Consider the following 27,925-nt stretch of genomic DNA (forward strand, 5'->3'; position numbering starts at 1 on the left):
TGGCTTCACAGTACTCCACAAGGGGGCTCCCTCGGGTAAGGGGGAAAATCCAACATTAGAAATGACGTTCGGTCCGGACATTCCCCCACCCCTTCTTATAAATAAATACCCAGACAACGCCGGGTTATTAACTAGTAGAATATAAAAGGAGAGCAGACCCCACTCCCTTCTAGCACTGATGACGTTACCTAGATGGGTAATGAAATGCAAATGGGTGTGGAGCCTTCTGGAAGCTGCTGAAAGGCTTAGATAGACGAGGCACAACATGCATTTGCACCACTCAGGTGACCCTGAGGACACAGACGAAGCTCCAAGTGGCCTCAATGACTTCCTAAAAAGGATGCAAATGACCAGCTGTCTGCAAGGAGCATCAATCCTTCCCTTCCCCACCATCCAAATCAGAGCTGAAGAAGCTTCTGGGATGAGAAGCGAAAAGTCTTCAAAGGAAAACAAAGAAAGTCCTTGAGAAAGCACCGTTGGGACAACCCTGACCTGGAGGATGGAGAAACTCCGTAGATGCTTGGGCCCAGCTCTTCCGGAAAAACGGAGAGCGGGAATCAAGCAAGGGAACCACGAATTCCAACCAGCTGCACCTCAGCGGGCGCGGAGAACATGCAAGGCTTCCAAATTACAGCAGCAATTTGCTGAGTCCCACACGGATGCTTTATGAATGTTTTCTTTCGAGGCGCTGTGCGAAAACAAAATGGGGATTTAATGAGGGCTTAATCACACGCACCGCCTTCCTTGAAACAACAACAAAAGAGATTTCCATCAACTTCCTCGGAGGCTGAAAAGCTTCGGGTAAGATCAGCTAAGTACAGCCAGGAGCCGTACTTTCTCTCTCTACTTCCCTCTGATTGTCTTTCATTCTCTCTCTCCCTCTCTTTCCATCTCTCTCCATCTCTCTTTCCATATATCTCTCTTTGTCTCTCTTTCTCTCTCTCCATCTCCCTCCTTCCCTCTCTTTCCATTTCTCTCTCTTTCGCCTCTCTTTCCCTATTTCTCTCCTTCCGTGTCTCCATCTCTTTCCATCTCTCCATCTCTCTCTCTTTCCATCTCTCTTCACCTCTCTCCATCTCTTTCCATCTAGCTCTCTTTCTTTGTCTCTCCTTCTGTTTCTTTCTCTCTCCTTCCCTCTGATTGTCTTTCATTCTTTCTCTCCCTCTCCCTCTTTCCATCTCTTTCTCCCCATCTCTCTTTCCATCTCTCTCTTTCTGTCTCTCCTCTCTCTCTCTTTCCATCTCTTTTCATTTCTCTCTTTTGTCTCTTTCCCTCTGTTTCTCTCTCTCTCTCTCCTTGTCTCCATCTCTTTCCATCTCTCCATCTCTCTCTCCATATCTCTCTTTCTTTGTCTCTCCTTCCCTCTTTCCATCTCCCTCTCTTTGTCTCTCAGTTTCTTTCTCTCTCTGCTTCCCTGTGTCTCCATCTCTCTTTCCATCTCTTTGCTCTCTCCTTCCCTCTATCTTTCTTTTGCTCTCATTCCGTCTCTCTCTCTCTCTTTCCATCTCTCTCTCTCCATCTCTCTCTCCTTCCCTGTCTCTCCATCTGTTTCCATCTCTTTGTCTCTCTCTCCTTTCTTGTCTCTCTTTTGCTCTTTCCATCTCTCTCTCTTTCCATATATTTCTAGTTCTTTGTCGCTCCTTCCCTTTTTCTCTTTCTCTCCTTCCCTCTCCCTCCATCTCTCTTTCCATCTCTTTGTCTCTTTCCCCTTCCCTCTCTGTCTCTCTTTCTCTCTCTCCTTCCCTCTGTCTCTTTCTCTTTCTCTCTCTCTCTCTCTCTCTCTCTCTTTCCATCTTTCTCTTTCCATATGTCTTTCTCTGCCTTTGTCTCTCTCCCTCTTTTCTAGCCCTCTTCAAATTCCAAGCACTCCCATTGAATAACAAGACCACGTCTTGTCTTCAAGGGCTGCGGGATTAAATAAATTCTTCCCCGACAGTTTTTATTGCCATCAAATCAATATAAAACTGCTGAGCGCAAGTGTCAAGGAACTCCTGTCTGGAGTGCGATGTCGTAAAGCCCTCAAGGGTACCTCCGCTCTGATAAAAAAACCTGTGATTGAATCTCCGATTCAATTACTTTTTATGGCTCCGGGGGCCTTGCTTTCGCTGGATCTGCTATGAATCCTCCACTGCGAGGGGGATTGCGGAATGCACTACGCCATACTGTGTGTGTGTGTGTGTGTGTGTGTGACAGGTACATGTGCATAGCTCCATTTGTATGATCAGTGTGTGTGTACCCTCCACTTGTGCAAATGGAGCTCTGCAAGCGAGCGGAGGGTGCTTGCGCTCACCTCCCGTGACCTGGTTTCAAACAAGCATGGCCTGCTCTACACAGACAAACACAACAGACAAACACACACTAACTATCTCTCTTTATCTGTCTCTCTCTCTCTCACACACACACACACAAACACACACTATTTATTTATATATATGTCATCTCTCTCTCTCTCTCTCTCTCTATCTTTATCTATCTCTATCTCTGTCTATCTATCTCTATCTCTATCTATCTCTCTATCTCTCTCTATCTCTCTCTATCTCTCTATCATGTATCTATCTATCTCTATATCTATCTATCTATCTATCTATCTATCTATCTATCTATCTATCTATCTATCTATCTATCTATATTTCTCTCTCTCTCTCTCTCTCTCTCTCTCTATATATATATATATATATATATATATATATATATATATATATAATGTATCTCTCTCTCTCTCTCTCTATCTATATATATACACACACACACACACACACACACACACGTTATATTTGTGCTGATAAATAAATAAAGGGAGACTAGTATAGATCTATTTCAAGCTATTTAGCTCTCATCAGATAGCCATACCCTTACTGGGAATTGATTCCCAGCAAGGGTATGGCTAGCTGATGAGAGCTAAATAGCTTGAAATAGATCTATACTAGTCTCCCTTTATTTATTTATCAGCACAAATATAACAAATGTAACAAAAAGGCAACAGTAAAAAAAAAATATTGGGTTCTGTCTGGATGGTCTCTTGTGACGAGCCGAAGGACAGAGAACGGAAGTAGTGATCTTCCTCCCATATTTGGGCATACCAGGGGTTGTGACTTTAAAAATATATATAAATATATATTTATATATATCTCTATCTATCTATAATCTCTCTCTCTCTCTCTCTCTCTCTCTCTCTCTCTCTGTCAAGCCAGCCTCCCTCAGCAACCAAGAAAGAAACCACTTAACTCCATTTTGCAGAATTAAGAGTATTTTTACTGGTTATGAAAAGATACCAGCTAAGCAAAGCAAGATCTGAGGCAAAAGTCCTCAGAATCATACATGTCTATTTGTGACCAACCCCCTCCCCTGGTAACCCTCATCCCACTGTCCACTCCAAGGAGCATCATTAGGTTGGTATGCAGGATGGTTGGCCTTGACCAACCACCAAGCACTAACCTCCAGCATGCGCAGTAGACGGTGAGAACAAAACTCCCCTTTTACAATCTCTCCTGTACTTAAACTTCCCCTCCCAAATACCAGGACCCCCCCCTCCCCGTTTCAATGGCAGCTGAAAGCAAATAACGAAACAGAGGCTGACACTATCTCTATCTCTCTCTCTATATATATATCTATCTATCTATCTATATTTATATCTAGCTATCTACCATATTTTTTGGACTATAAGACACACTGATGTATAAGATGCACCAAGATTTCAAAGAAGTAAGTAAGAAAAAAAGGTTTTGTCCTCCCCGGCCCCTAGGAGCACACTGTAGGCTTCAGCAGGGCTGGGAGAAAGCAAAAACGTAGGGAAAGGAAGACGGAAGAAAGGAAAGAAGGAAAAAAGAAAAAGAAAAAAGAGAGACATGGCTAGTCTAGGGAAGAGAAGGACCAGAGGAGACATGAGAGCATCCTCCAATATTTGAGGGGCTGCCCCAGAGAGGAGGGGGAAAAGCTATTCTCCAAAGCCCCTGAAGGCCAAACAAGGAATAATGGAATATTTGTCTGAAATACCGTAGGGTTTCCTGCCTGATCAGAGGGATTGGACTAGAAGACCTCCAATGTCCCTTCCAACTCTGGTTCTGTTCTGTTCTATTTTCTATTATATTCTTCAGATGGACAGATAGTCCTCAACTTACAGCCACTCATTTAATGACGGTTCGAGGATGTAACGGCACTGAAAAAAAAGAGACATGGTCATTTTTCACACTTGCTTGGCAACTGACTCACATTTATGACGGTTGCAGTGTCCCAGAGTCATGGGATCCCCTTTTGCGACCTTCTGACAAGCCAAGTCAATGGGGAAGCCAGACCCACCTCACAACACCGCGCGGATAACCTAAGAACTTAAGAGTGACTCGCTTGAACAATCGTGGCGAGAACTGTCGGTAAAACGGGGGCAGACCTCACTTAGCAAATGTCTCGCTTAAAAGCAGAAAAGCTGGGCTCGATTACGTGGTCATAAGTCGGGGACTACCTGCAATTGGAAAATCGACATGGAAGGGAAACCTGGCGGAGTTTGGGGCTCTCTGTGAGGATGGAAACTCCTGGGGGGTGAAATAGCAGGAGGAGAACTCGGCTTAATTAACTGATATGCTGGTGAGAAGCTACTCCAGACATCCCGATCCCATTATTTATTCAGGCAAGAACAGAGAACCTGCTGGCTGGGGAATATCTGGGAGCTGAAGGCCTCAAGCTGCCAGGTTTGAGAAACAGAAAGACCTTAGCGGTTTGCAAGCAGAAACAAAATTAATTGTGGGTTTCCCCCCCCCCCTTTTTCTTTCATCCAAGCGGTCAATTTTGCTATCTCTGTTTTGTGCTTGATGTGGGGAAAATACGAAACTTTGATTTTGGGTTTTGCGGATTAGAAAGGTTTGGTGTTGCAGAAATGGCTAGTTGTTGTGGTTAGTTGCGAAGTGGTGTCCGAGCCATCGCGACCTCATGGACAATGTTCCTCCAATCCTTCCTGTCCTCTACCATCCCCTGGAGTCCATTGAAGCTCACGCTGACTGCTTGGGTGACTCCATCCAGCCCCTCCTTCTCTGCCATCCCCTTCTTCTTCTTTTCCCCTCCATCGTTCCCAGCATGAGGCTCTTCTCCAGGGAGTCCTTCCTTCTCCTTAGGTGGCCAAAGTACTTGACATATATATATATATATATATATATATATATATATATATGTATGTATGTATGTATGTATGTATGTAGGTAGGTAGGTAGGTAGGTAGGTAGGTAGGTAGGTAGGTAGGTAGGTAGGTAGGTAGGTAGGTAGGTAGGTAGGTAGGTAGATAGATAGATAGATAGATAGATAGATAGATAGATAGATAGATAGATAGATAGATAGATAAGATAGTTGTGAGTTGCGAAGTCGTGTCCAACCCATCGTGGCCTCATGGACAACGTTCCTTCAGGCCTTCCTGTCCTCTCCCATCCTCTGGAGTCCATTGAAGCTCACACTGACTGCTTCGGTGACTCCATCCAGCCCCCTCCTTCTCTGCCGTCTCCTTCTTCTTTTGCCCTCCATCGTTCCCAGCATGAGGCTCTTCTCCAGAGAGTCCTTCTTCCTTCTCATCAGGTGGCCAAAGCCTTTGAGTTTCCTCTTCAGGATCTGGCCTTCTAAGGAGCAGTCAGGGCTGATCTCCTCCAGGACTGACCGGTTGGATGGCCTCATAAGTGTGAAAAATGGTCCTAGGTGGCCTTTTTTCAGAGGCGCTGTAACTCCGAATGGTCACTAAATGAGGGGTTGTAAGTCGAGGACTATCTGTATTCCTACAAACGTTTTACTCTGCCCATATCCTATATCTAGAAGGCATCCAGATTTCCTGGCTCTGCCGATCTTTCGTTTCTGGGACTGTCTTGAAAACAAGTCTCCGCTTTCTCTAACGTCTGCTTGAATTCCATCTGCCATCTCTTGTCAGGAACATCTGGGTCGAAACCCAGGGGGATCGTTTTAATCTGGTTACCGAGAGACTCGAAATGCGATTTCCTTTTCCTGCGAAGGTCATCAGGGCTTAATGCTTTTGCAATCTTCACCGCTAATGGAAGAAGCTTGGAAGAAAACCAAAATAAAACTTCCTGCGCTGAAGTCACCAGTTCCAACTGATTCCTGCCCGGGCATTAAAAAAACATTTTCCTGGAGAGGTTATCAGATTACAGCCACCGACTCTGCTAAGCGATCCTAGAACCATCCCGTCTGTTTCTGAAATATCTTTCTGGAAACTGACAGAATAACAGAGTTGAAAGGGACCTCAGAGGTCTTCTAGTCCAACCCCCTGATCAGGCAGGTGGCCCAATACCATTTCAGACAGAGTGCTGTTCAATCTCTTCTGGTCACAGCCGACAAGTGGTGTTCGAAAGTCAGCTGTGGGTCCAGGAGGACTCCCAAATTGTGGACTCTGTCTGAGGGGCGTACTGTTTGACCCCCCCAGCCTGAGAGATGGAACACTTGGCCAATTAGTAGGAGGGAAACACACCAGCCACTCAGTCTTATCTGGATTGAGTACAAGCTTGTTAACCCCCATCCAGTCCCTAACAGCCTCGAGGCACTGGCACATCACGTCAACCGCTTCACTGAGTTGGCACGGGGTGGACAGATACAGCTGCGTATCGTCCGCATACTGATGGTATTTTATCCCGTGCCGTCGAATGATCTCACCCAGCGGCTTCATGTAGATATTAAACAGGAGGGGGGAGAGGACCGAACCCTGCGGCACCCCATAATTCAGGGGCCTAGGGGTCGATCTCTGCCCTCCAACCAACACCGACTGCGACCTGTCCGAGAGGTAAGAGGAGAACCACCGTAGAACAGTGCCTCCCACCCCCACCTCCCGCAGTCGTCGTAGAAGGATACCATGGTCGATGGTATCGAAAGCCGCAGAGAGGTCAAGGAGCACTAGGACGGAGGCATAACCTCCATCCCTGGCTCTCCAGAGATCATCGATCAATGTGACCAAAGTGGTTTCCGTGCTGTAGCCGGGCCTAAATCCCGACTGGAAGGGATCTAGATAATCGGTTTCCTCCAAGGACCGCCGGAGCTGAAAGGCTACCACCTTCTCAACAACCTTCCCCACAAAGGGGAGGTTGGAGACTGGACGATAGTTGTTTAAAACGGCTGGATCCAAAGATGGCTTCTTCAGACAATGCTTGTCCAATCTCTTCTTAAAAACCTCCACTTTCTAGAGGCAAGTTGTTCCACTGGCTGATTGTTCTCCACAGTCAGGAAATTTCTCCTTGATTCTAGTTTGCTTCTCTCCTTGATTAGTTCCCATCCGTTGCCTTCAGGTGCTTTGGAGAATAGCTTGACACCCCACCTTCTCTGTGGCAGCCCCCCAAATATTGGCAGACCACTATCATGTCATTCTGTTCCTTCTCTTCATTAAACTAGATGTCAACTGATAAAGCATTTGCATGTCTGTTATCCAGTTGGCATGGTGAGGGAAGTAGGGGAGCACATTCCACACATGAGAGTCGGATCTCAGATTACTACAGGAGGTTTGTGAAGTGTGCACCTCGGTTGGAAAATGTGATTTATGACTCAGACTGAGGGGAGGGAAGAAACAGGGGCAAAGTTCAGCCACAATTCAAATGAGGTCAGATCTGACTGCAATGGGGTATTGCCGAAATGGAGTTCCTAATAAATGACTGGATTTCTTTTGAAACTCGGCTCGAGGCTCATGAATTAATGAGGGCATCTTTCGGAAACCTGACACTAGTCATACCCAATTCCTGCAACTGTTCTTTGTGTGTTTTATCCTCCATCTCCTTAATCCTCTTTGTTGCTCTTCTCTGCACTCTTTCAAGAGCCGAGGTGGCGCAGTGTAGTTAGAGTGCAATTTACCTCCTTGCAGCAAATGGGAAAATGGGGCTTGCAGAGGGTGCAATAGGCTATGGCAATCCCTGCAGCCTGAAACAGCTGATCGTCGGGAGGCCCATGCTGAAAATGAAATCTGCTGTTTCCTCTACAAGGCAAAATGCTGGGAGGCAGAGGCAGATTTTTTTTTCTTGTGCTAATCAGGTTAAACTGAAACAGGCTGTTTGCTGTTTGCTGCAAGGAGGCAAGTCAATAACTATAAATGCCTACAGAATGTTCAAATTGTTAGACTTATTTTATTATTGTTTTAGACCGCTTAAAAAAATGAAGAAGCTTTTTAAAACAAATGCTTGATCTGAAGAGGCCCAGTGCTATTGTATCTTCTTTTAAATAGCAGAGAATAACATATACGTCCAGAAAGCCACATCAATTTTAACAGCATCTGTACAAGCATAGTCTGAAATGTAACACCACAAACAGTGTATATCGTCTGTGCTGTTTGCTGTTTGTTGCAAGGAGGCAAATTACTGGGAGGCAGAAGCAGATATTTTCTCCTTGTTCTCCTCCGAAAAAACTAGGTGCGTCTTATACTTCGGAGCGTCTTATACTCCGGAAAATACGATATTATTTCAGCGTTTCTCAACCTCAGCAATTTTTAAGATGAGGGGACAGACTTCAACTCCTAGAATTCTCTAGACTGCTAGGGTAGGGAATTCTGGGAGTTGAAGTCCACCTCTCTTGAAGTGCCTGCGATTGAAAAGCATTGGTTTATATGCCAAGCGAACAGGCCTCGCAACCAAAATATGATGGTTAATGGGTGTCTGTGTATGTGTCAATCGGGGGTTAATACTGCTTGCTAGTTGTAACGTGCAAGGCACGCCTAAAACAAAAAAAAAGGAGGCTGGGTGTGAATCCAAATACAAGTGTAGTTTTGTGCAAAAATAAATAAGCCCCTTCATGGACATGTTTTCTCCAGAGCATTTCAAGGGTGGCTGAGACATTTTTGCAAAGTAAACTGCCGGATGTGGTTCTTCTAATCTTGGGAGACTCTGATTCCCACTTCCAGCCCCCAAAAATCCTATTTCCGGAAATGTAGAAACCATTTCTGGAATGTTCCGAGCGGCCAGTTCAAGCAGAGGAATTACAGCTTTCCGCCAACAGCATTCACGTTTCACTACTCTACTGTCTAGGAAGGGGGTGTGTACGTGTGCGAAATATGCCTTTAGACTTGGTTTTTCGGAAAGACAGATAATCCTCCACTTATGACTGTGACAGTGACGGTTCGCAGTTTCAAAAGCGGCTTGTGACCGTTTTTCACACTTAACGGCTGACGCGGCGTCCTCGTTGCTTTGTGATCAAAATTCGGAGGCTTGGCAACTGGCATGTAATTGTGACGGGGGTCATGTGTTCTCCTTTTGCGACCTTCGGACAAAAAAAAAATCAACAGGGAAGCCAGACTCACTTAACAACTTTCTTGCAGGTAGTCCTCGACTTACAACTGTTCCCTTAGTGGCAGTCAGTTGCCGAGAGAGACAGAGAGACAGAGAGAGACAAAGACAGAGAGAGAGAGACACATACACACAAAGACTGAGACAGAGAGAGAAAGGGAGAGAGAGAGACAAAAACAGAGTGATAGAGACACATACACACAAAGACAGACAGACACACACACACACACACACACAGAGACAAACACACACAAAGACTGAGACAGAGAGAGAGAGGCAAAGACAGACACACACACACACAAAGGCAAAGACAGACACACACACACAGACAAAAAGACAGAGACACACACAGAGAGAGAGACAGACAGACAGACAGACAGACAGAGACAGAGAGAGAGACACACACACACACACACAGAGCCAGAGACTGGGCCATCCATCAGCCCTCAGATGGGGAGTCAACAGCCCCCAGGTCTGGAGGAAGAGGAGGAGGAACAGCTGGGTCCAATGCCTGATGCTTGGATGCACAGAAGGCAGAGGAGAGGAGAGCAGTGGAAATCTATGGGCCGGTCCTTGGGACGGAAGAGTCACCGCTGCTAGCGAAGTCCCACCCTAGCTCTGGGAATAAAAGGCAGGGGGCGGAGATGAATAGATGGGACAGACAACTATTCATCTCCCGGACGGACGGACTTCTTAGCCTGCAGTAAGAGAGAAAATTTTTGCCGGGGCTGCTGGAGCTCCTAATTAAAGGAATCTTTGAGTTAACTTCAGAGAGTTTGTCGTGGTTGGGGAGCTGGGTCAGAACAGTCGTAAGTGTGAAAAATGGCCATAAGCCACTTCTTTCTGTGCGGTTTTGACTTCGAATAGTCACTAAATGAATGGTTATAAGTCAAAGACTAGCTGTAAAAACTTCTTTGGAGTCAATGACTTTTTAAGACCAGGAAGAAAATTAGTAAGGTAGAAGAAAACATATGGAAAGATTCAAATGTTTGAAACCTGGAAACAGAATGAGCTGATTTACAGTTCTCAGCTGGTGTTCCACTCCGAGAACTTGTCTCTCCGACAAATATTGTACTTATTGCATTCTGGTTTGGTATGAAGGCCTGGCTTATCTCCCGGGTGGGCTAGGATGTTAGTGGAACCCCACACCGATGTTCTTTTTTTGTGTTGAGCAAGCTGGTGCTGTTCCACTGATTTCCCCCCCCTCCCCCAATATTGGTTCAGCTTCACCCAGCTGGTTTTTTTTCTCTCTTGGGAGGAACTAGAACTCACCGTCTCCTGGTGATTGGCTCAAAGTCACCTTGATGGCTTTCATGCTTAAGGCAGAATTAGAATTCAGTCTCCTGGCGATTGGTCCAAAGTCACCCAGCTGGCTTTCATGCCTAAAGCGGGACTAGAACTCACTGTCTCCTGGCAATTGGTCCAAAGTCACCCAGACAATTTTCATGCTTAAGACAGAACTGGAATTCACAGTCTCTTGCTGAATGGGCCGAAGTCCCCAGCTGGCTTTCATGTCTGGGGTGGAACTAGAATTCACAGCCTCCTGGGGATTGGCCCAAACTTACCAGCCAACTTTAATAATTAAGACAGAACTAGAATTTCTCCTGGGGATTGGCCCAAAGTTACCATTCAGCTTTCCTTTTTAGCAATAGCAATAGCAGTTAGACTTATATACTGCTTCATAGGGCTTTCAGCCCTCTCTAAGCAGTTTACAGAGTCAGCATATGGCCCCCACAGTCTGGGTCCTTATTTCACCCACCTCGGAAGGATGGAAGGCTGAGTCAACCCTGAGCCGGTGAGATTAGAACCGCTGAACTGCAGATAACAGTCAACTGAAGTGGCCTGCAGTACTGCACCCTAACCACTGCGCCACCTCGGTTCTTTTTAAGACAGAACTAGAATTCAGACTCCTGGCGACTGGCCCAAAGTCACCCAGCTGGCTTTCGTGCCTAAGGCGGGGACTAGAACTTGCTGTCGCCTGGTGATTGGACTAAAAGTCATCCAGCTACCTTTCGTACTGAAGACAGAACTAGAATTCACTTTCTCCTGGGGATTGGCCCAAAGTTACCATTCAGATTTCCTGCTTAAGACAAAACTAGTCACCCAGCTGGCTTTCATGCGTAAGGCGGGGACTAGAACACACAGTCACCCGGTTTCTAGCCTGGCGCCTTAACCACTAGACCAAACTTAACTCTCACAAATATTTCTTGTCCTTCTTATTGGGGAATTAAAAGATGACCCAACAAATTCCAATGATAGTGAGTTAGTGGCACTCTTCAGGACGTGAACATTTCCAACTATAGAAAGGGTGTCATTTATTTGGGGGGGGGAGGGGGGAGAGACAGACATGAAGGGGTCATGTTCAGAAAATGCTTTGCAGACGTACCAGGAAGTTCTCAGCTTCCAAATATGATTTTGTTTCTTGGCCAAAGGTTAAAAGCGCCGTGAGATCAGAGGACAAAAATGCCCCAAACCTATTTGGAGAAAAATCCCTGGAAACATGGAAGGAGTGTCTGGAATGTGTCCTTTTTTCGTGTATATACACAGACACACTTATAAACAGCATCGGCTGCCTTGAATGAGAGCCACTTACGGCTGAGCAAGGCCACACAAGTAACACAACAGCTCCGAAGAGACATCTGCTGCCTAGAACAGGGTATGAGAGGAGAGGGGGAAAATAATCAGTTTTGGCTTATATACGTACAGCCATTTCTTTTAGTGCAGTGTTTCTCAACCTTGGCAACTTGAAGACGTCCGGACTTCAACTCCCAGAATTCCCCAGCCAGCGAATGCTGGCTGGGGAATTCTGGGAGTTAAAGTCCGGACGTCTTCAAGTTGCCAAGGTTGAGAAACACTGCTTTAGTGACAATTCAAAGTTACGACGGCACTGGGGGAAAAAGTGATGCCGGACAATTTTTCAAATGTCATATTTATGATGGTGGCAGTGTCCTGGAGGGGGGGGGTGTCTCGTGGGGCTCCCCTTTGGAGAAATTCTGACAAGCAAACCGGATTCACTTAAGAACCGCGTGACTAACTGGAAGCAATTCACTTAACAACCGTGACAAGAAAAGTCATTACAAGGAGGCGAAATGGCAACAGCACTTAAGGCTTATATGCCACTTCACAGTGCTTTTACAGCCCTCTCTAAGCGGTTTACAGAGTCAGCATCTCTTGTCCCCCAACAATCTGGGTCCTCATTTTGCCCACTTCGGAAGGACGGAAGGCTGAGTCCAACCTTGAGCCGGTCAGGATCGAACTGCTGGCAGTGAGCAAACTTAACCTTCAATACTGCATTCTAACCACTGTGCCACCAGGAAGGAGAATGAGAAAGGGAGTTAAGGAAGGAATGAAGGATGGATGGATGGATGGATGGATGGAAGGAAAGAAGGAAGGAAGGAAGGAAGGAAGGAAGGAAGGAGGGAAGGAAGGAATAGCAACAGCACTTAGATTTATATAATGCTTTCCTATTGCTTTTACAGCCCTCTCTAAGAGGTTTACAGAGTCAGCCTCTTGCCCTCAACAATCTGGGTCCTCATTTTACAGACCTGGGAAGGACGGAAGGCTGAGTCAACCTTGAGCCTGGTAAGATTCGATCTGCCAAACTGCAGCTAGCGGTCAGCTGAAATAGCCTGCAGTATTGCACTCTAATCACTGAGCCACCTCAGTTCTTAAAATTCACTTAACGGCTGTCTTGCTCGTCGAGAGAAATTTTGGGCTCTATTGTGGTCATTAAGTCGAGGAATATCTGTACTCTCTGAATCGGGAGAGAGAGAGAGAGAGAGGGAAAGGAACAATTTGCGGGATACATTTATAATTCTGAAGCAAACAAATTTCGCAGTTGATGGTGGCCAGCTGCTAAAAATATCGACAGTCGTCCTCAAGTTATGACCGTAATACTGACATAGGTTTGTGAGAGTCAGAAAGCAGGTCATCACCTGACAAGCCTAATTTTATGATATTTCGTTTTTGAGCGGTTAAACAAACCGCCAGGATTATTAAGTGAATCCCCAGTTGTTAAGTGAACCTTTCAGTCATTAAGCAAATCCATTGTTGGCTATGGGGATGATTATTATTATTGTTGTTGTTGTCATAAAATAAGGCCTTGGTAAGGCCACACTTGGAATCCTGCATCCAGTTTTGGTCTCCATGGTGTAAAAGAAGATGTGGAGACTCTGGAAAGAGTGCAGAGAAGAGCAACAAAGAAGATTAGGGGACTGGAGGCTCAAACATAGGAAGAACGGTTGCAGGAACTGGTTATGTCTAGTTTAATGAAAAGAAGGACTAGGGGAGACATGATAGCAGTCTTCCAATGTCTCAGAGGTTGCCACAAAGAAGAGGGAGTCAAACTATTCTCCAAGGCACCTGAGGGCAGAACAAGAAGCAATGGGTGGAAACTAATCAAGGAGAGAAGCAACTTAGAACTAAGGAGAAATTTCTTGACAGTGGGAAAAATTAACCAGTGAAACTGCTTTTCTCCATAAGTTGTGAATGCTCCATCACTGGAGTTTTTTAAGAAGAGACTGGACAGCCACTTGTCTGAAATGGTAATAGGGTTTCCTGCTTAAGCAGGGGGCTGGACTAGAAGACCTCCAAGGTGCCTTCCAACTCTAATTCTAACTTGGCACCTTTAGGATTTGTGGACTCTTCAAAGAGCCGAGGTGGCGCAGTGGTTAGAGTGCAGTACTGCAGGCCACTTCAGCTGACTGCTATCTGCAGTTCGGCGGTTCAAATCTCACCGGCTCAAGGTTGACTCAGCCTTCCATCCTTCCGAGGTGGGTGAAATGAGGACCCAGACTGTGGGGGCAATATGCTGACTCTGTAAACCACTTAGAGAGGGCTGAAAGAAACCTGTAGAATTCCTTAGCCAGTGTGACACAGACATTTAAATAGCGCCTCATATGCAGCATACACTCTAAGGTCATAAAATGTTTTCATGGGTCTCAAATCCATTGCTGGCAATAGGAATTTTCAGTGAGAATTATCAATTATTGTCTAATTGCAGAAGCAGATGTAGGAGCGTTTCCAAATTTCACACCACCTTCGCTAACCGTGCATTCATCCTTACACCCACACATGCCTCATTCTTTCATTTGAAGTATGTAAACTTGGGGTCTCTGCCAAATTAAATCTCCAAGATGTCAAATCTTCCCATTCCTGACATAAAGAATCTTCCAAAGTGCAACTCTGAAGCGAAGAGCGCATAATTCTGTATTATTTACCACGAAAACATTTACATGCCATTCTCATCAAATACGAATGCTTGTGTAAAATGAGAACTTGGAAGATTTCAAAGCAACTCCTACCATATTTTTCGGAGTGTAAGATGCACCTTTCCACCCCAAAACAAGAGGGTGAAAATTGGGGTGCGTCTTATACACTGAATACAGCATTTTTGCCCTCCCGAAACGGGTCATTGTTTGCTCATTTTTGCCCCCCCTCCCGCCCCCAGGAGAACTTTGCAGGCCTCTCAAACTCTCTGCATGCCCCATTTTTGACAAAAAAACGAGGCGTGCAGAAGGTTTGGGAAGTCTGCATAGTGCAAAAACTTTTTTTTTTAGTTTACCTCTTCAAAATTTTGGTGTGTCTTGTACTCCGGTGCGTCTTATACTCCGAAAAATATGGTAATTAAAATTTAAAATCATAAACCAATTAAAAAAAACAGTGGTTACAAAACCAGCACTGAAATGGACGGAACCGCCGGCGAAATCATTTCAACTCTGTCTCTCTTATTCACTCGGGCACGGTTTATAAAAACAATACCAACGTAGCTCTTTGGATTTATCCATTATCACATTTATGTCTGCCTTTGATTGTGCAACTCAAGCTCTTGGGCTCCATTTCCTCCACCACAATAACCCTGCGGGGACAACAACTGTCCCAAAGTCATCCACCCAGCCGGATACTCAGCTGTAGCATTCAGACCAGGTGCAAAGTCAGCCGTACTACCTAGAGCACCTTGTAGTAACCTGAGAATGAACTATAGTGCCTAGTGGCCGATGCTACCCCAGGATAGCACCTAGCTGCTATACAATTGTGGGAAACCCCTCCCCGCTCCAGCCCTGAAGAATGAAATATTTGGGGAAATATTTAAAAAGGCAGGATAGAATATTTCCCCTAAAGGAGAAATGGAAAAAAAAATCTTAAGGACGGCAGAAACCAGCTCCCGTTTCCCTGCCCCAAGCAGAAACTGAGGCGGCCAGCTTTTAGAAATGCAGAACTGGCAATCCATTCAGAAAGACTGGGTCAGACAGAGACTCCAGATAAGCAATACAATTAGGCGAGTCAAAGGCTGACAAGATTAGCTCTGACAAAACACCTAGGATTTGCATTTCCTTTTGCCTATACAGCCAGGCATGACCCCTACATGACACCATAGGAATCCAGAAGGTATAAAAACCCACCCATTCTAAACTCCATTTTGTCAGCTGTCCCAAAATCACATGTGGTTGGTGGTTCTGTTCACCAATAAACACAACCTTTCTTTCCAATCAGTCTCCATGTTGTTTCCAGCATCTTTCTCCCAGCTTGGAACGGAACCAGATTTTCCTTCGAACACCAGGAATCACCATAAGACTCTGGCACATACCAGTGTCTTGGGGTACCAACATCAAGGCATTGTCATCTTATGCAGCTCAGAGACCATCCTTGGAAGTGTGAAGAAGCTTCCAACCCAATATCAGCAAAACGTTTACCAGTTTACATAGCAGAAAAAAAGGAATACACAGAAAGTCAAGAGAAAACTTTCTGGGTCCTACCAGGTTGTTGAAAACGCCGATCGTACCTGAACAAAATAAAGCCCAGAGATTCGACAGCTGCCCGCCTCACATCATCGTTGACGTCACTAACCTATGACGGGGAAAAAAATAAAATTAAAGTAGGCTAAGTATATGGAAGTGGGACGTGGTGGCTCGGTGGCTAAGGCGCTGAGCTTGTCGATCAGAAAGGTTGTCAGTTCAGCGGTTAAAGTCCCTAGCGCCGCATAATGGAGTGAGCTCCCGTGACTTGTCCCAGCTTCTGCCAACCTAGCAGATTGAAAGCATGTAAAAAATGCAAGTAGAAAAATAGGAGCTGTCTTTGGTGGGAAGGTAACAGTGTTCTGTGCGCCTTCGGCGTTGAGTCATGCCGGTCACATGACAACGGAGACGTCTTCGGACAGCGCTGGCTCTTCGGCTTTGAAACGGAGATGAGCACCGCTCCCTAGAGTCACGAATGACTACCATATATGTGAGAGGGGAACCATTACCTTTACCTTAAATATATGGCAATCGCTCGTCTAGAGCATTTATTAGAGGCAAGTCAAATTCATCAACAGAATTTGAAACGTTTGGATTAGATTAGTTCGGCTGAAATAAAATTGCCATAGGTTAGTTCTGAAAAGTAACTTTTGTTCCCTATTTAATGCTAGCCTGGAAATGGCTCTTTAATTCAATAGAATTAAAACATGTAATCTCACTTCTGGGGCTTATTAAGCTAAGCCGGTGATAAGAAAATGTTCCCTCTGATTAATTTCCAATTGACAAAAAAGCAACCAGCAGCTGCCAAATTAGTAACTATGGTCAAAAGTGGGTTTTAAACCACAGTTTAATCTAATATCTGGAAGACAGTGTGGCGTTAGATATGTTGCTTTTGCTGCAGAATTATTACTTGACCACAATTCATTCATTCAATTTCTATAGCTGCCCATCTCAGTCAATGACTCTGGGTGGCTTAGAATTAAAAAAAAAACTAAATTACAATTAAAATTACTAAAAACATTTTACAACCAAAAAAACCACTTAAAAACACCAGGTAAAAAGTTCCCCTTGCACATATGTGCTAGTCGTTCCCGACTTTAGGGGGCGGTGCTCATCTCTGTTTCAAAGCCAAAGAGCCAGCGCTGTCCGAAGACGTCTCCGTGGTCATGTGGCTGGCATGACTCAATGCCAAAGGCGCATGGAACGCTGTTCCCTTCCCACCAAATGTGGTTCCTATTTTTTTACTTGCATTTTTTACGTGCTTTCGAACTGCTAGGCTGGCAGAAGCTGGGACAAGTAACGGGAGCTCACTCCATTATGCGGGGCTATGGATTCGAATCGCCGAACTATCGACCTTTCTGATCAACAAGCTCCACGTCTTAGCCACAGAGCCACCTTACTAAAAACACTAAAACCATCCAAATGAACAACTCAAAATGCATTGACGGTGTCTCCTTGAATGATGACAAAATATTTGCAACGAAATTGCCAAGCTTGGAGCTCAGACCAACAGCCAAGGCTCCCAACCTGAGCTACTAATATTAAAACACATTTCATTTCACTTTCTATCCCAATTCTCGTATGGTTTACTCCAAGAGTAAGGGGAACTCACCGCTACATGTAACAGACGCCGGATCGCTTTGTTGTTTCCTGAACCGCAGTAAGCCATTGCGACAGTATACATCCCCGAACGACGGAGAATTGGGTCCTGGAAAAAAAGGGGAAAGCTTTATACATTTCACTGTGAGGGGAAAAACAAGAGCAAAATTCAGGGCCAAAATAACGGTTTTGCCAACCACTCAATCTCCAGGAAGGCCTGGAAAGATCTTTATCCAAAGCCCTACCAGGGAGGAGTTGACTGAGACAGACTAACATATTTATTGGATACTCGTGCTTCGTGACGAAACTATGTGATCGGGCTATGCAGGAGAAATCCGGTTCAATCCATTTGGCTCCGGGGTGGTTGGTGATTGAAACACATAAGGGAATGTCAGTCCTGCCGCCTTGAATCCAGAAGCAGTTCCATAGGTGGAAGATGTAGACATTTTGGTAAGGTACCAACGTTTAGTACTGTAAGGAGCCCCAGATCGCTCCTGAGTGAAGGAGTGGAACATCTGTCAGTAACGGAATGTGAGGCAACTGGCAGTTGGAACAGAGTTCTTTTCAGGTGGGGAGGGAGAGTAGAACTCCTTGGCCTCAGAGCATGTTAATTACTGTATAAGAAATGCTAATGATCTGATGGTCATTTCGAAAAATCCTTTCTTTTTTTTAAAGTTTTATTTATTTTTAATTGATCCTTCTTAATCCTTTCTTAACGAGCACCCAGAAGCCAAGAGGAGCAGACGTGCCAAATTTCAACTTTGTAGGCTTTATGGTTTTGGAGATTTCATGGTGAGAGAATGGTATTTGGTTTTTTTATATCTACATTTATATCTATATACTGTATATTGACAGAAGAGAATATTTGTAATTTAGAGTTGAATTTTGGGGTCCTTGGTGCTTTTTGAAGTTTGCGGTTTCCTTGCAGATGTTTTACTACCCAACTAGACTACATCATCAAGGCTAGAGAGGAGGTGAGCTTGCTCCGTGTATATACTAATGTCTTGCCCTGTCAGTGTTGTTTTCTTCCTAGTAATATCTTGATTAGGCTGTTTTCTTATGTTTTCTTCAATTTCCCCCCATAACAGCAACCCTATGAGGTGCATTGGACTGAGAGAGAGGGATTGGTCCAGGGTCACCCACCTGCCTTCCATGCCTAAGGCAGGACTAGAACTCCCAGTCTCCTTTTATTTTTTCAATTTTTTTTTTACATATCAGTGTGTGAACAGTGTGGCACCTGAGTATCATATATTTCCTACAAAAAAATAATTAGTATTATTCATATTTGTTTCATTTAACAATCTTATATAATACTAGTAGCAATACACATCTTTATATTAATTTCCCCCCCCGTCTCCTGATGATTGGCCCCAAATCACTCAACCGGCTTTCATGCTTAAGGTGGGACAAGAACTCCCAGTCTCCTGCTGATTGGCCCAAAGTCATACAACCAGCTTTGATGCCTAAGGAGGGACCGGAACTCAACGTTTCCTGGTGATTGGCCCAAAGTCCCCAACTGACTTTCATGGCTAAGGCGGGACCAGAATGTACCATCTCCTGGTGATTGGCCCAAAATCATCCAACCGGCTTTCATGCCTAAAACGGGACTTGAACTCATGGCTCAGTGCTTTCTAGCCTGGTGCTTTAACCATTAGACCAATCAGGTTCTTGGTAATCCCTGCTCATTCTCCAGAGGGCACAAGGTTGGGGATGGATCAGAGGTGGGTTTCACATAATTTTACCACCGATTCACCCCACACCAAAACTCTGAGAGCGTGTGTGCCTTCCGTGCATGACTGCGGCCTTCCACACATGCGCTTTATGCATGCACACGGCTTAAAAAACATGGCTTCATAGGGCGGCATAGAGATGGGGCAGGTGGGTGGCAGGTGACCACTACTAGGTCACCTGAACCGAACCAAACCAGCTAAATACTACCACCGCGATCGATGCTCAAAAGTCAAACCCTTCCTTCTCAATACAATAATACAATACAATAGCAGAGTTGGAAGGGACCTTGGAGGTCTTCTAGTCCAACCCCCTGCCTAGGCAGGAAACCCTATACTGTTTCAGACAAATGGCTATCCAACATCTTCTTAAAGACTTCCAATGTTGGGGCATTCACAACTTCTGGAGGCAAATTCTGTTCCACTGGTTAAATGTTCTCACTGTCAGGAAATTTCTCCTCAGTTCTAAGTTGCTTCTCTCCTTGATTAGTTTCCACCCATTGCTTCTTGTCCTGCCCTCAGGTGCTTTGGAGAATAGCTTGACTCCCTCTTCTTTGGGGCAACCCCTGAGATATTGGAAGATGCTATCATGTCTCCCCTGGTCCTTTTTTCTATTAAACTAGACATCCCCAGTTCCTGCAACCGTTCTTCATGTTTTAGTCTCCAATCCCCTAATCCTCTTTGTTGCTCTTCTCTGCACTTTTTCTGGAGTTTCCACATCTTTTTTACATTGTGGCAACCAAAACTGAATGCAGGATTCCAAGTGTGGCCTTTTATAAAGTGGTATTAACTTTTCACATGATCTTGATTCTCTCCCTCTGTTTATGCAGCCTAGAACTGTGTTGGCTTTTTTGGCAGCTGCTGCCCACGGCTGGCTCCTATTTAAATGGTTCTCCACTAGGACTCCAAGATCCCAACAGTTACTACTATTGAGCAAGGTACCACCTATACTGTACCTGTGCATTTCGTTTTTCTTGCCTGACTCTTTTCACCACTGAATTTCATTTTGTTATACAGTGCCCAATCTCAAGAAACGCAAGACCAACAGACTCACCTTATCTCTGCAGAGGCTTTCAATGAGAGCATCAGCTTCCTCCATCCTCCCGTACATCACCAAGGCGATGCCAACCGCTAAGCCCCGTAAGATCTTCTCGTGCTGGGTTTCCTGGGCGTAGCCCACCATGTCCTCAATAGCTTGGGCATTTTTAGAGCCCAGCATCACCAGGCCCAGAGCCAGACCAGCTGCTTCACCTTTGCGGTGGGAAAGAATAAAGCAGAATAAAGACAGGAGCCTTTGAAAAAAAAAAGACTCGGTCATTTACAATCGTGCCAATTTTAAGAGGCATGGACATCAATGACCAGAATTCTTCAGCCAGAATTAGCGAAGAAATTATGTAGGATTTATTTTGTTTATCAAATATCTCCGATGGGCGGTTTTAAAATTTGATAAATGAAATAAATCATACATAATTCCCCCCTAATTCTCCTACATAACTGTAGCAAGCCTGAGAACCAACTCTTCCAGTATCAGGTTAAGGTGGCAGGCTGAACCAAAGTAGGCCTCAAGCCTGAACCAAACTAGGGTTTCACGATATTAAGCTTTAACTGTTCACTTAGAAATTGCAAGGTTTGCTTTCAGGACATAGTGCGGTTCGACACAGGTTAGAAGGAAGTCTGCACATGAAATATGCTGAAGTAAAACATCTATTTTAGCCCATCTGCTGGCTTGGCTGTTAATCTGTTTGGTAGACACATATTGTTAGTTTCTCAAAATACGAGCTATGCCTATCCGTTAGCTGACCCATGTATTATGACATCCTGTAGACATACTTTCCGTAACTCAAGGGCAAATCTTGAGGGGTGTTTCCAAAACTAACAGCTGGCTTTAGCTGAAAGTGATAAATTATGTAAGGAAGCTCCTGAATTTCACTCAGTGTTCAGGCCATTTATTCTTTGCTATGAACCTGCGCAAATGAACTCTTCCTTTTCTGAAGAACTGGCTTGTGCGTCCTGTCTTTTCCTACAACAAGATAGTCCTCAACATACGGCCACAACTGAGCCCCCAATTTATGTTATTAAGTGAGACATCTGTTACATTTGTTTTGCCCCATTTTATCCCCTTTCTTGCCACGGTTATTAAGTGAATCAATCCAGTTGATAAGTAAGTAACCTGGTTGTTAAGGGAATCTGGCTTCCCCATTGACTTTGTTTGTCAAGAAGGTCGCAAAAAGAGTTGGGATACAGCAACGATCGTAAGTATAAGTCAGTTGCCAAGCATCTGCATTTCGGTCAGGTTGACCATGGGGATGCTGCAACGGTCGTAAGTGTGAAAAATGGTCATAGGTCATTTTTTCAGTGTTGTCATAACTTTGAACGGTTACAAAAACAAAGTCACACAGAGGAAGAAATGCAGATGTCTTGGATGCTGGGACTAACTCACCTGTCACTGCATCATCTTGGTACAGGTTGGTCTTCAGGAGGTCATAAACATCTTGGCGTGCTGTTCCCATGGCAGCCAAGCCCAGCCCCAGGCTGCCCCCATGGCGAACAATCTGTGGAAGCCATAAAATAAGAATAAACAAGAGGACCAACTTATGCTCCAATTCCACAGAGAAAGCAGCCAAATCTGGGAATGGACTGGAATCTGGGAAATTAAGACTGGAAACCAGGAAAGGCTACAGGACCGGGATGGCAAACCTTTTTCCCCTAGGGTGCAAAAAAAGGGTGCAGGTGTGCAGTGTGCCCATACCCATAATTCAATCCCCTTCCCCGTACCCCACGGCCTTGTGCATGCACAACCACACACACCCCATGCCCCGTTTTGGGCTTAGCAGGCCTCCCTGAAGCCTCCAGAGGCCGGGAAGAGCCCATTTTCCGACTTCCAGTGGCCCTGCTTTTTGCCACCCCCAGGCTGCAGAGGCTTTCTTGGAGGCTGGGGAGGGGGAAAACGGCCTTCCCCACCTACACGGAGGGTGAAAACAATAGCAATAGCAGTTAGACTTATATACCGCTTCATAGAGCTTTCAGCCCTCTCTAAGCGGTTTACAGAGTCAGCATATTGCCCCCACAGTCTGGGTCCTCATTTCACCCACCTCGGAAGGATGGAAGGCTGAGTCAACCCTGAGCCGGTGAGATTAGAACCGCCGAACTGCAGATAACAGTCAGCTGAAGTGGCCTGCAGTACTGCACCCTAACCACTGTGCCATATCCTCCCGGGGCCACCATGCGAGCCCTGTAATTACCTGGCATTGTGTGGTGACTCCCGGGGGGGTGGGGGGGTGGAGGGGGAGGCAGCGTGGCCAGGCCAGCCGAAAATCAGCTGGCCAGCGTGCGCATGCACTCTGGAGCGAGCTAGGGCAATGGCTCGCATGCCCAGAGATATGGCTCTGCGTGCCACCTGTGGCCCGCATGCCATAGGTTCGCCATCACGGATATAGGAGCGGAGAGGACAAGACTAGAAACTTTATTGTCATTTTATATGTACATTAATCAACCAGTCTAGTTAGAATGTATGGCGAGAAAAACGAATCTTGCAAGTTACCAGGCGGAGAGCATCGGGAACAAGGCTGTTACAGAATCTGGAAGTCCTGTTAGAAATACTTTGAAACCTCCTCCCGAGGGGCTGGGGGGGGGGGGGGCAACAGAAACAGACACTGTGAAGTGAGTGTGTGGGGCCTCTAACAATGCTTCGAGCTCTAAGCGCATAGCGCTTATAAGCAGCATCCTGAATAAGGGGAAGCAAGCTTCCTATAATCTTCTCCACTGTCCTCGCCACTCTCTGTAGGGACTTTCTATCTGAGGCGCTGCTGCCACCAAACCAAACAATAGCAATAGCAGTTAGACTTATCTACCGCTTCATAGGGCTTTCAGCCCTCTCTAAGCGGTTTACAGAGTCAGCATATTGCCCCCAACAACAATCTGGGTCCTCATTTTACCCACCTCGGAAGGATGGAAGGCTGAGTCAACCCTGAGCCGGTGAAATTTGAACAGCCGAACTGCCGAACTAGCAGTCAGCTGAAGTAGCCTGCAGTGCTGCACTCTAACCACTGCGCCACCTCGGCTCCGTTTGTTAAAACGTAGCCGTTTTAAGGGATTCCGTTTGTTAAAACGCTCTCAACGGTGCCTCCGTGTAAAAAGTGGCCAGGACAAAAGGATAAATCTGCTCTCCTCATCCAATGCAAGAAATGGGGTTTAAGGAAGTGGGGATTACCGGAGGAGGAGGAGGACTGGAGGGTCCTCGGTGGTCTCTGGGCTTGTTTTCTTGAAGACATTTCATTACCCAACTAAATAACATCATCAGTGCTAGAAGGGAGTGGGGTTTGTGAAGAGGAGGAGGAGAACTATGGGGGTCTTAGGGGCTCTCTGCTTGGTTGTTTTCTTGCAGAACTTTCACCCAAACTAGGTGACATCATCAGTGCTGGCAGAACATAAAATGAGCGCAAACCCCACTCCCTTCTAGCCCTGATAATGTTCCCTAGTTGAGTCATGAAACGTCCGCAAGAAAACAAGCAAGCTCAGAGAGCACCGAGGACCCCTCATTAGATCTTCTGCATGATTTTGCAATTTCAGAGGTCTATTTTCCACCTTTAATTCCCAGGATAGGGAAGAGAGCTTTGGGCCAAATCTCAGCAGCCTAAGGCAGTGTTTCTCAACCTTGGCAACTTGAAGATGTCCGGACTTCAACTCCCAGAATTCCCCAGCCAGCGAATGCTGGCTGGGGAATTCTGGGAGTTGAAGTCCGGACATCTTCAAGTTGCCAAGGTTGAGAAACACTGGCCTAAGGAATGCAACGTTGCCTGGCCTAGGGGCATGCTTGAGCTGCATTAAGTATGCTGGCACGTACGTCGTTGCTGGCATTTTTCAGCTGGTTCAGCAAGTAGTCGATGATGTCGCCTCCGTGGTTGGCGTGGATGAGCCCCAAGGCATAGAGGCCACCCCCTTCCTGATAGGCAGACCCCGGAGACGTGTCTTTGGGCAGATACGTTGCCATCAGCTGAAGAGCTTCCTTCTCATGACCCTAGGAAGCCAACAGAACAGAACAGAAGGACGGTGAAACATCAATCTCTGCCAGAGAATATTCATGAACTGGAATAGGGCGTAGCAACAAGGTCAGCCAATGGGAGCTGAAACACTTTGAAGCCTGGGCGTGGCTTAGCTCTGTAACTCTGTGCAAAAGCTTAATGCTAGTCTGCTACTGGAACAGAAGTCAATCTCTCCTCTCTACCACGTTGAAACCACCATTCTTGCTAATATATATATATATATATATATATATATATATATATGTATATGTATATGTATATGTATATGTATATGTATATGTATATGTGTGTGTGTGTGTGTGTGTGTGTGTGTGTGTATATATATATATATATATATATGTATATATATATATATATATATATATATATATATATATATATATATATATATATATATATATATATATATATATATATATATATATATATATGAATGAATCCTGCTGAATCAGTTATGCTTTCTGGATTTGAATGCTGCAACAAACTCTGACAATCTCTATCCCCTTCAAGCATTTTTCTTTTAAAAAAATCTTTTTTAGACAGGCACTTGCCCTATAAATGGCTACTTTGCTGCAGGTAGCTTATAATACAGCCTTATCTATATCTATCTATCTATCTATCTATCATCTATCTATACACACACACTGCTGCATGTGGCTTTTAACTAGATGATAGATAGATAGATAGATAGATAGATAGATAGATAGATAGATAGATAGATAGATAGATAGATAGATAGATAATGGATGGATGGAGATCTGTAACTTACAATAACTATAAATAAAACAATCACAACTGGCACATTAAAAAAGAATTTTTTTTTTCATTCTCCCAGGACAGAGGTCAGCAACCTGTGGCTCTGGAGCCACATGTGACTCTTTCATCCCTCTGCTGAGGCTCCACAATTGATAGGGCTGTTAGGAATATAATCTAACGATTGGGTTAACAATATATAAATCATGTAACAATGTTGCACCTGTTTCTTTAAATCATACTGTAAAACGTGGTTGGTTGCTGTTTCCCTCAATCGGCCGTAAGAGGGAGCCAGAATGACTGTTAGCTCTCTGTTATGTTAGATGCTGGGCTGATCTGATCTGAGTGTTTTGGAAGCTGGCTGTTAGAAAGTGCCGTGAGCTACTGTAAGTTTTGCAACTTTGCTAGCAAACTTTGTGTTCTGAACTGATTATATGATACTGGACTATGTTATTTGGATTATCCCTTAACTGAAAGACATTGATGACTGACTGTCTTATCCGTGTATGACTTGGACTGTTTGATGGACTCTGATACCTCTATTTCCACAAAAGTAAAAGCCTATTTAAACTGCAGTCTCTCTGTATGCTGGTTTGTGTGTTCTCCAACACAACTCACACAACGCTTCTCTGAACGTACTCATTCTCCCAACAGGAAGTTTACCTAACAAGGGCTTTTGGTTAGGACAGGCAGAGGAAAAAGGATGCCGCGTTAGGAGAAGACTCTGTTGTGAGGGAAGTGGATTTCTGGTTGGCTGCAGAATTGAATGGGGGGCTTCCGGTTAGGACCTTTGTGGCTCTTTTGCGTGTTTAAGGTTGCCGACCCCTGTCCCGGGAGAATGAAAAAGATATAAATGCACTCACATGTGGACTTGTAAAATTTCTTTCCAGGATATAAATGCATGTCAAGTTCCCAAATTACCATATTTTTCAGAGTATAAGATGCTCCGGAGTATAAGACGCATCTTAGTTTTTTGGGCAGGAAAATAAAAAGAAAAAAAATTCTGCCTCTTCCTACCAGCATCCATGGAATTCAGCTGACACATGGTAACAAGGGCAGCCAATGAATAGGCAGAGCAACTAAGTCAGCCAATGAGGGAATCTGAAATTTGCTGTGTGAGCTACACGGAGACAGGAAGGAGCCTGGCTTAACCGAGAACTGAAAGTGAAACTGCTTGTGTTTTGCTTGTATTTACTGCTACCTTGGAAAACCTGCTTTTGGTAATGTACTGTATATTATGATGATGATGATGAATCCTGATGAATCAGTTACTGTACTTTGTGAATGTGATTGCTGCTGCAAATTCTGACCAGTCAGGTCAGCTTCAGCACTTATTGCAGCCTGATTCAGCACAGCTGATTGGCGGGTGGATCGGACTGCCGGAATACTCCCAATCAGCTGTTCCAGGCTGCAGGGATTTCCACAGGCCATCACTGCCTCCATGCCTTGAGTTTTTTTTGGTTCTGGTGGGGGTGGGTGGGGCTACATTCAGTGTATAAGACACACCCAAATTTTCATCCTCTTTTTTGGGGGGGAAAAGATGCATCTTACACTCCGAAAAATACGGTATGTAGGAGTGTGCAACGAAGCCAAAGTGTACAGTACTCTATTTCTATTTATTTCTATTTATTAAATTTATAGGCCGCCCAATCCCAAAGGACTCTGGGCGGCTTACAGAAATAAGATTTTAAGAAAAAGGTTAAAAAACAGACAGAAGAAAGCAGATTTGAAAGAAACACATCATGCACCCAGTCTAAGCGGGGCTGGACCTCGGTCAAGAGGTCAACAGCCCCAGGCCTGCCGGAATAGCCAGGTTTTGATAGCTTTTCGGAAGGCCATGGGAGTGGGTAGGGTCCGGATCTCTGGGGGTAGTTCGTTCCATAGGGCCGGAGAGGCAACAGAGAAGGCCCTCCTCCGAGGCTCTACTCTAATTACATATTATATGAAAAAAACTCATCCACACACTTAATACTTGCGTCCTCTTTGTCTGAAATTTAGGACAGAATTGCAATCCGAAGATAAGAGGGCTTCAATGATTCATGAACACCGAGAGGTTGGGAGAAGCCGGGGTGGGGAGGGGGGGAGATCGAATCCAGTGGAACCAAAAACTCGGTTTTATTACCTTGTGAATGACGCCAAGGCTGGCTGTAGCAGTGAACTTCGCCCAGTTAGTAGCCCTCGCGAGCCACTCCAAATTATCTCTGTGGGAAGAAAACGGCAAATTAAATCTGGATTCTTTAGGAGAGGCAAGCAGTGCTTAGATATTAGCGACTGAGGCCAGAGAGACCTCAGCTTAGCTCTACGGCTTTACTACTACTTTGGCTCTGAACTACTCAAAGATCAAAGTAATTCACAAGGCAGCAAATTCTTCCTTGCGCGTCGACTAGCGGGAGAAAGACTGAGTTAAGTCCGTTAATATTGATTGCAATCATTTTTCTTTCCTCCATATTTATACTTTATATACAGGATTTATAGCTCTAGTACAGTGTTTCTCAACCTTGGCAACTTGAAGATGTCCGGACTTCAACTCCCAGAATTCCCCAGCCAGCAAATGCTGGCTGGGGAATTCTGGGAGTTGAAGTCCGGACATCTTCAAGTTACCAAGGTTGAGAAACACTGAATTAAACGTTCTCCTTTCTTGGATTTATCCATGGTTAGCCTTTTGGGGATCGAGAAGCTCTATAAATTGCGTGCCGGCAGGTGTCGCCCATTGGTGGTTCTGATGCATATTTATACTTTATATACAGGATTTATATCTCTAGTACAGTGTTTCTCAACCTTGGCAACTTGAAGATGTCCGGACTTCAACTCGCATTCGCTGGCTGGGGAATTCT

The 27,925-nt window shown here is 45.0% G+C and overlaps 1 protein-coding gene across 1 annotated transcript in view; it reads right to left on the reverse strand.

Moving 5' to 3' along the window:
- LOC116513749 (26S proteasome non-ATPase regulatory subunit 1) overlaps positions 1 to 27,925 on the reverse strand; it is an 89,579-nt gene that overhangs the window by 35,378 nt on the left and 26,276 nt on the right. Inside the window, exons 11-16 of the mRNA XM_032224931.1 lie at positions 27,214 to 27,292; positions 24,140 to 24,313; positions 21,737 to 21,848; positions 20,351 to 20,547; positions 17,583 to 17,678; positions 16,018 to 16,082 (exon numbers count right to left, since the gene is read on the reverse strand). Of these exons, the coding sequence (XP_032080822.1) occupies positions 16,018 to 16,082; positions 17,583 to 17,678; positions 20,351 to 20,547; positions 21,737 to 21,848; positions 24,140 to 24,313; positions 27,214 to 27,292 (723 nt within the window). The remainder of the gene's footprint in view (positions 1 to 16,017; positions 16,083 to 17,582; positions 17,679 to 20,350; positions 20,548 to 21,736; positions 21,849 to 24,139; positions 24,314 to 27,213; positions 27,293 to 27,925) is intronic.

This window comes from Thamnophis elegans, chromosome 10 (genome assembly GCF_009769535.1).
Source record: "Thamnophis elegans isolate rThaEle1 chromosome 10, rThaEle1.pri, whole genome shotgun sequence".
NCBI classification, from domain to species: Eukaryota; Metazoa; Chordata; class Lepidosauria; order Squamata; family Colubridae; genus Thamnophis; species Thamnophis elegans.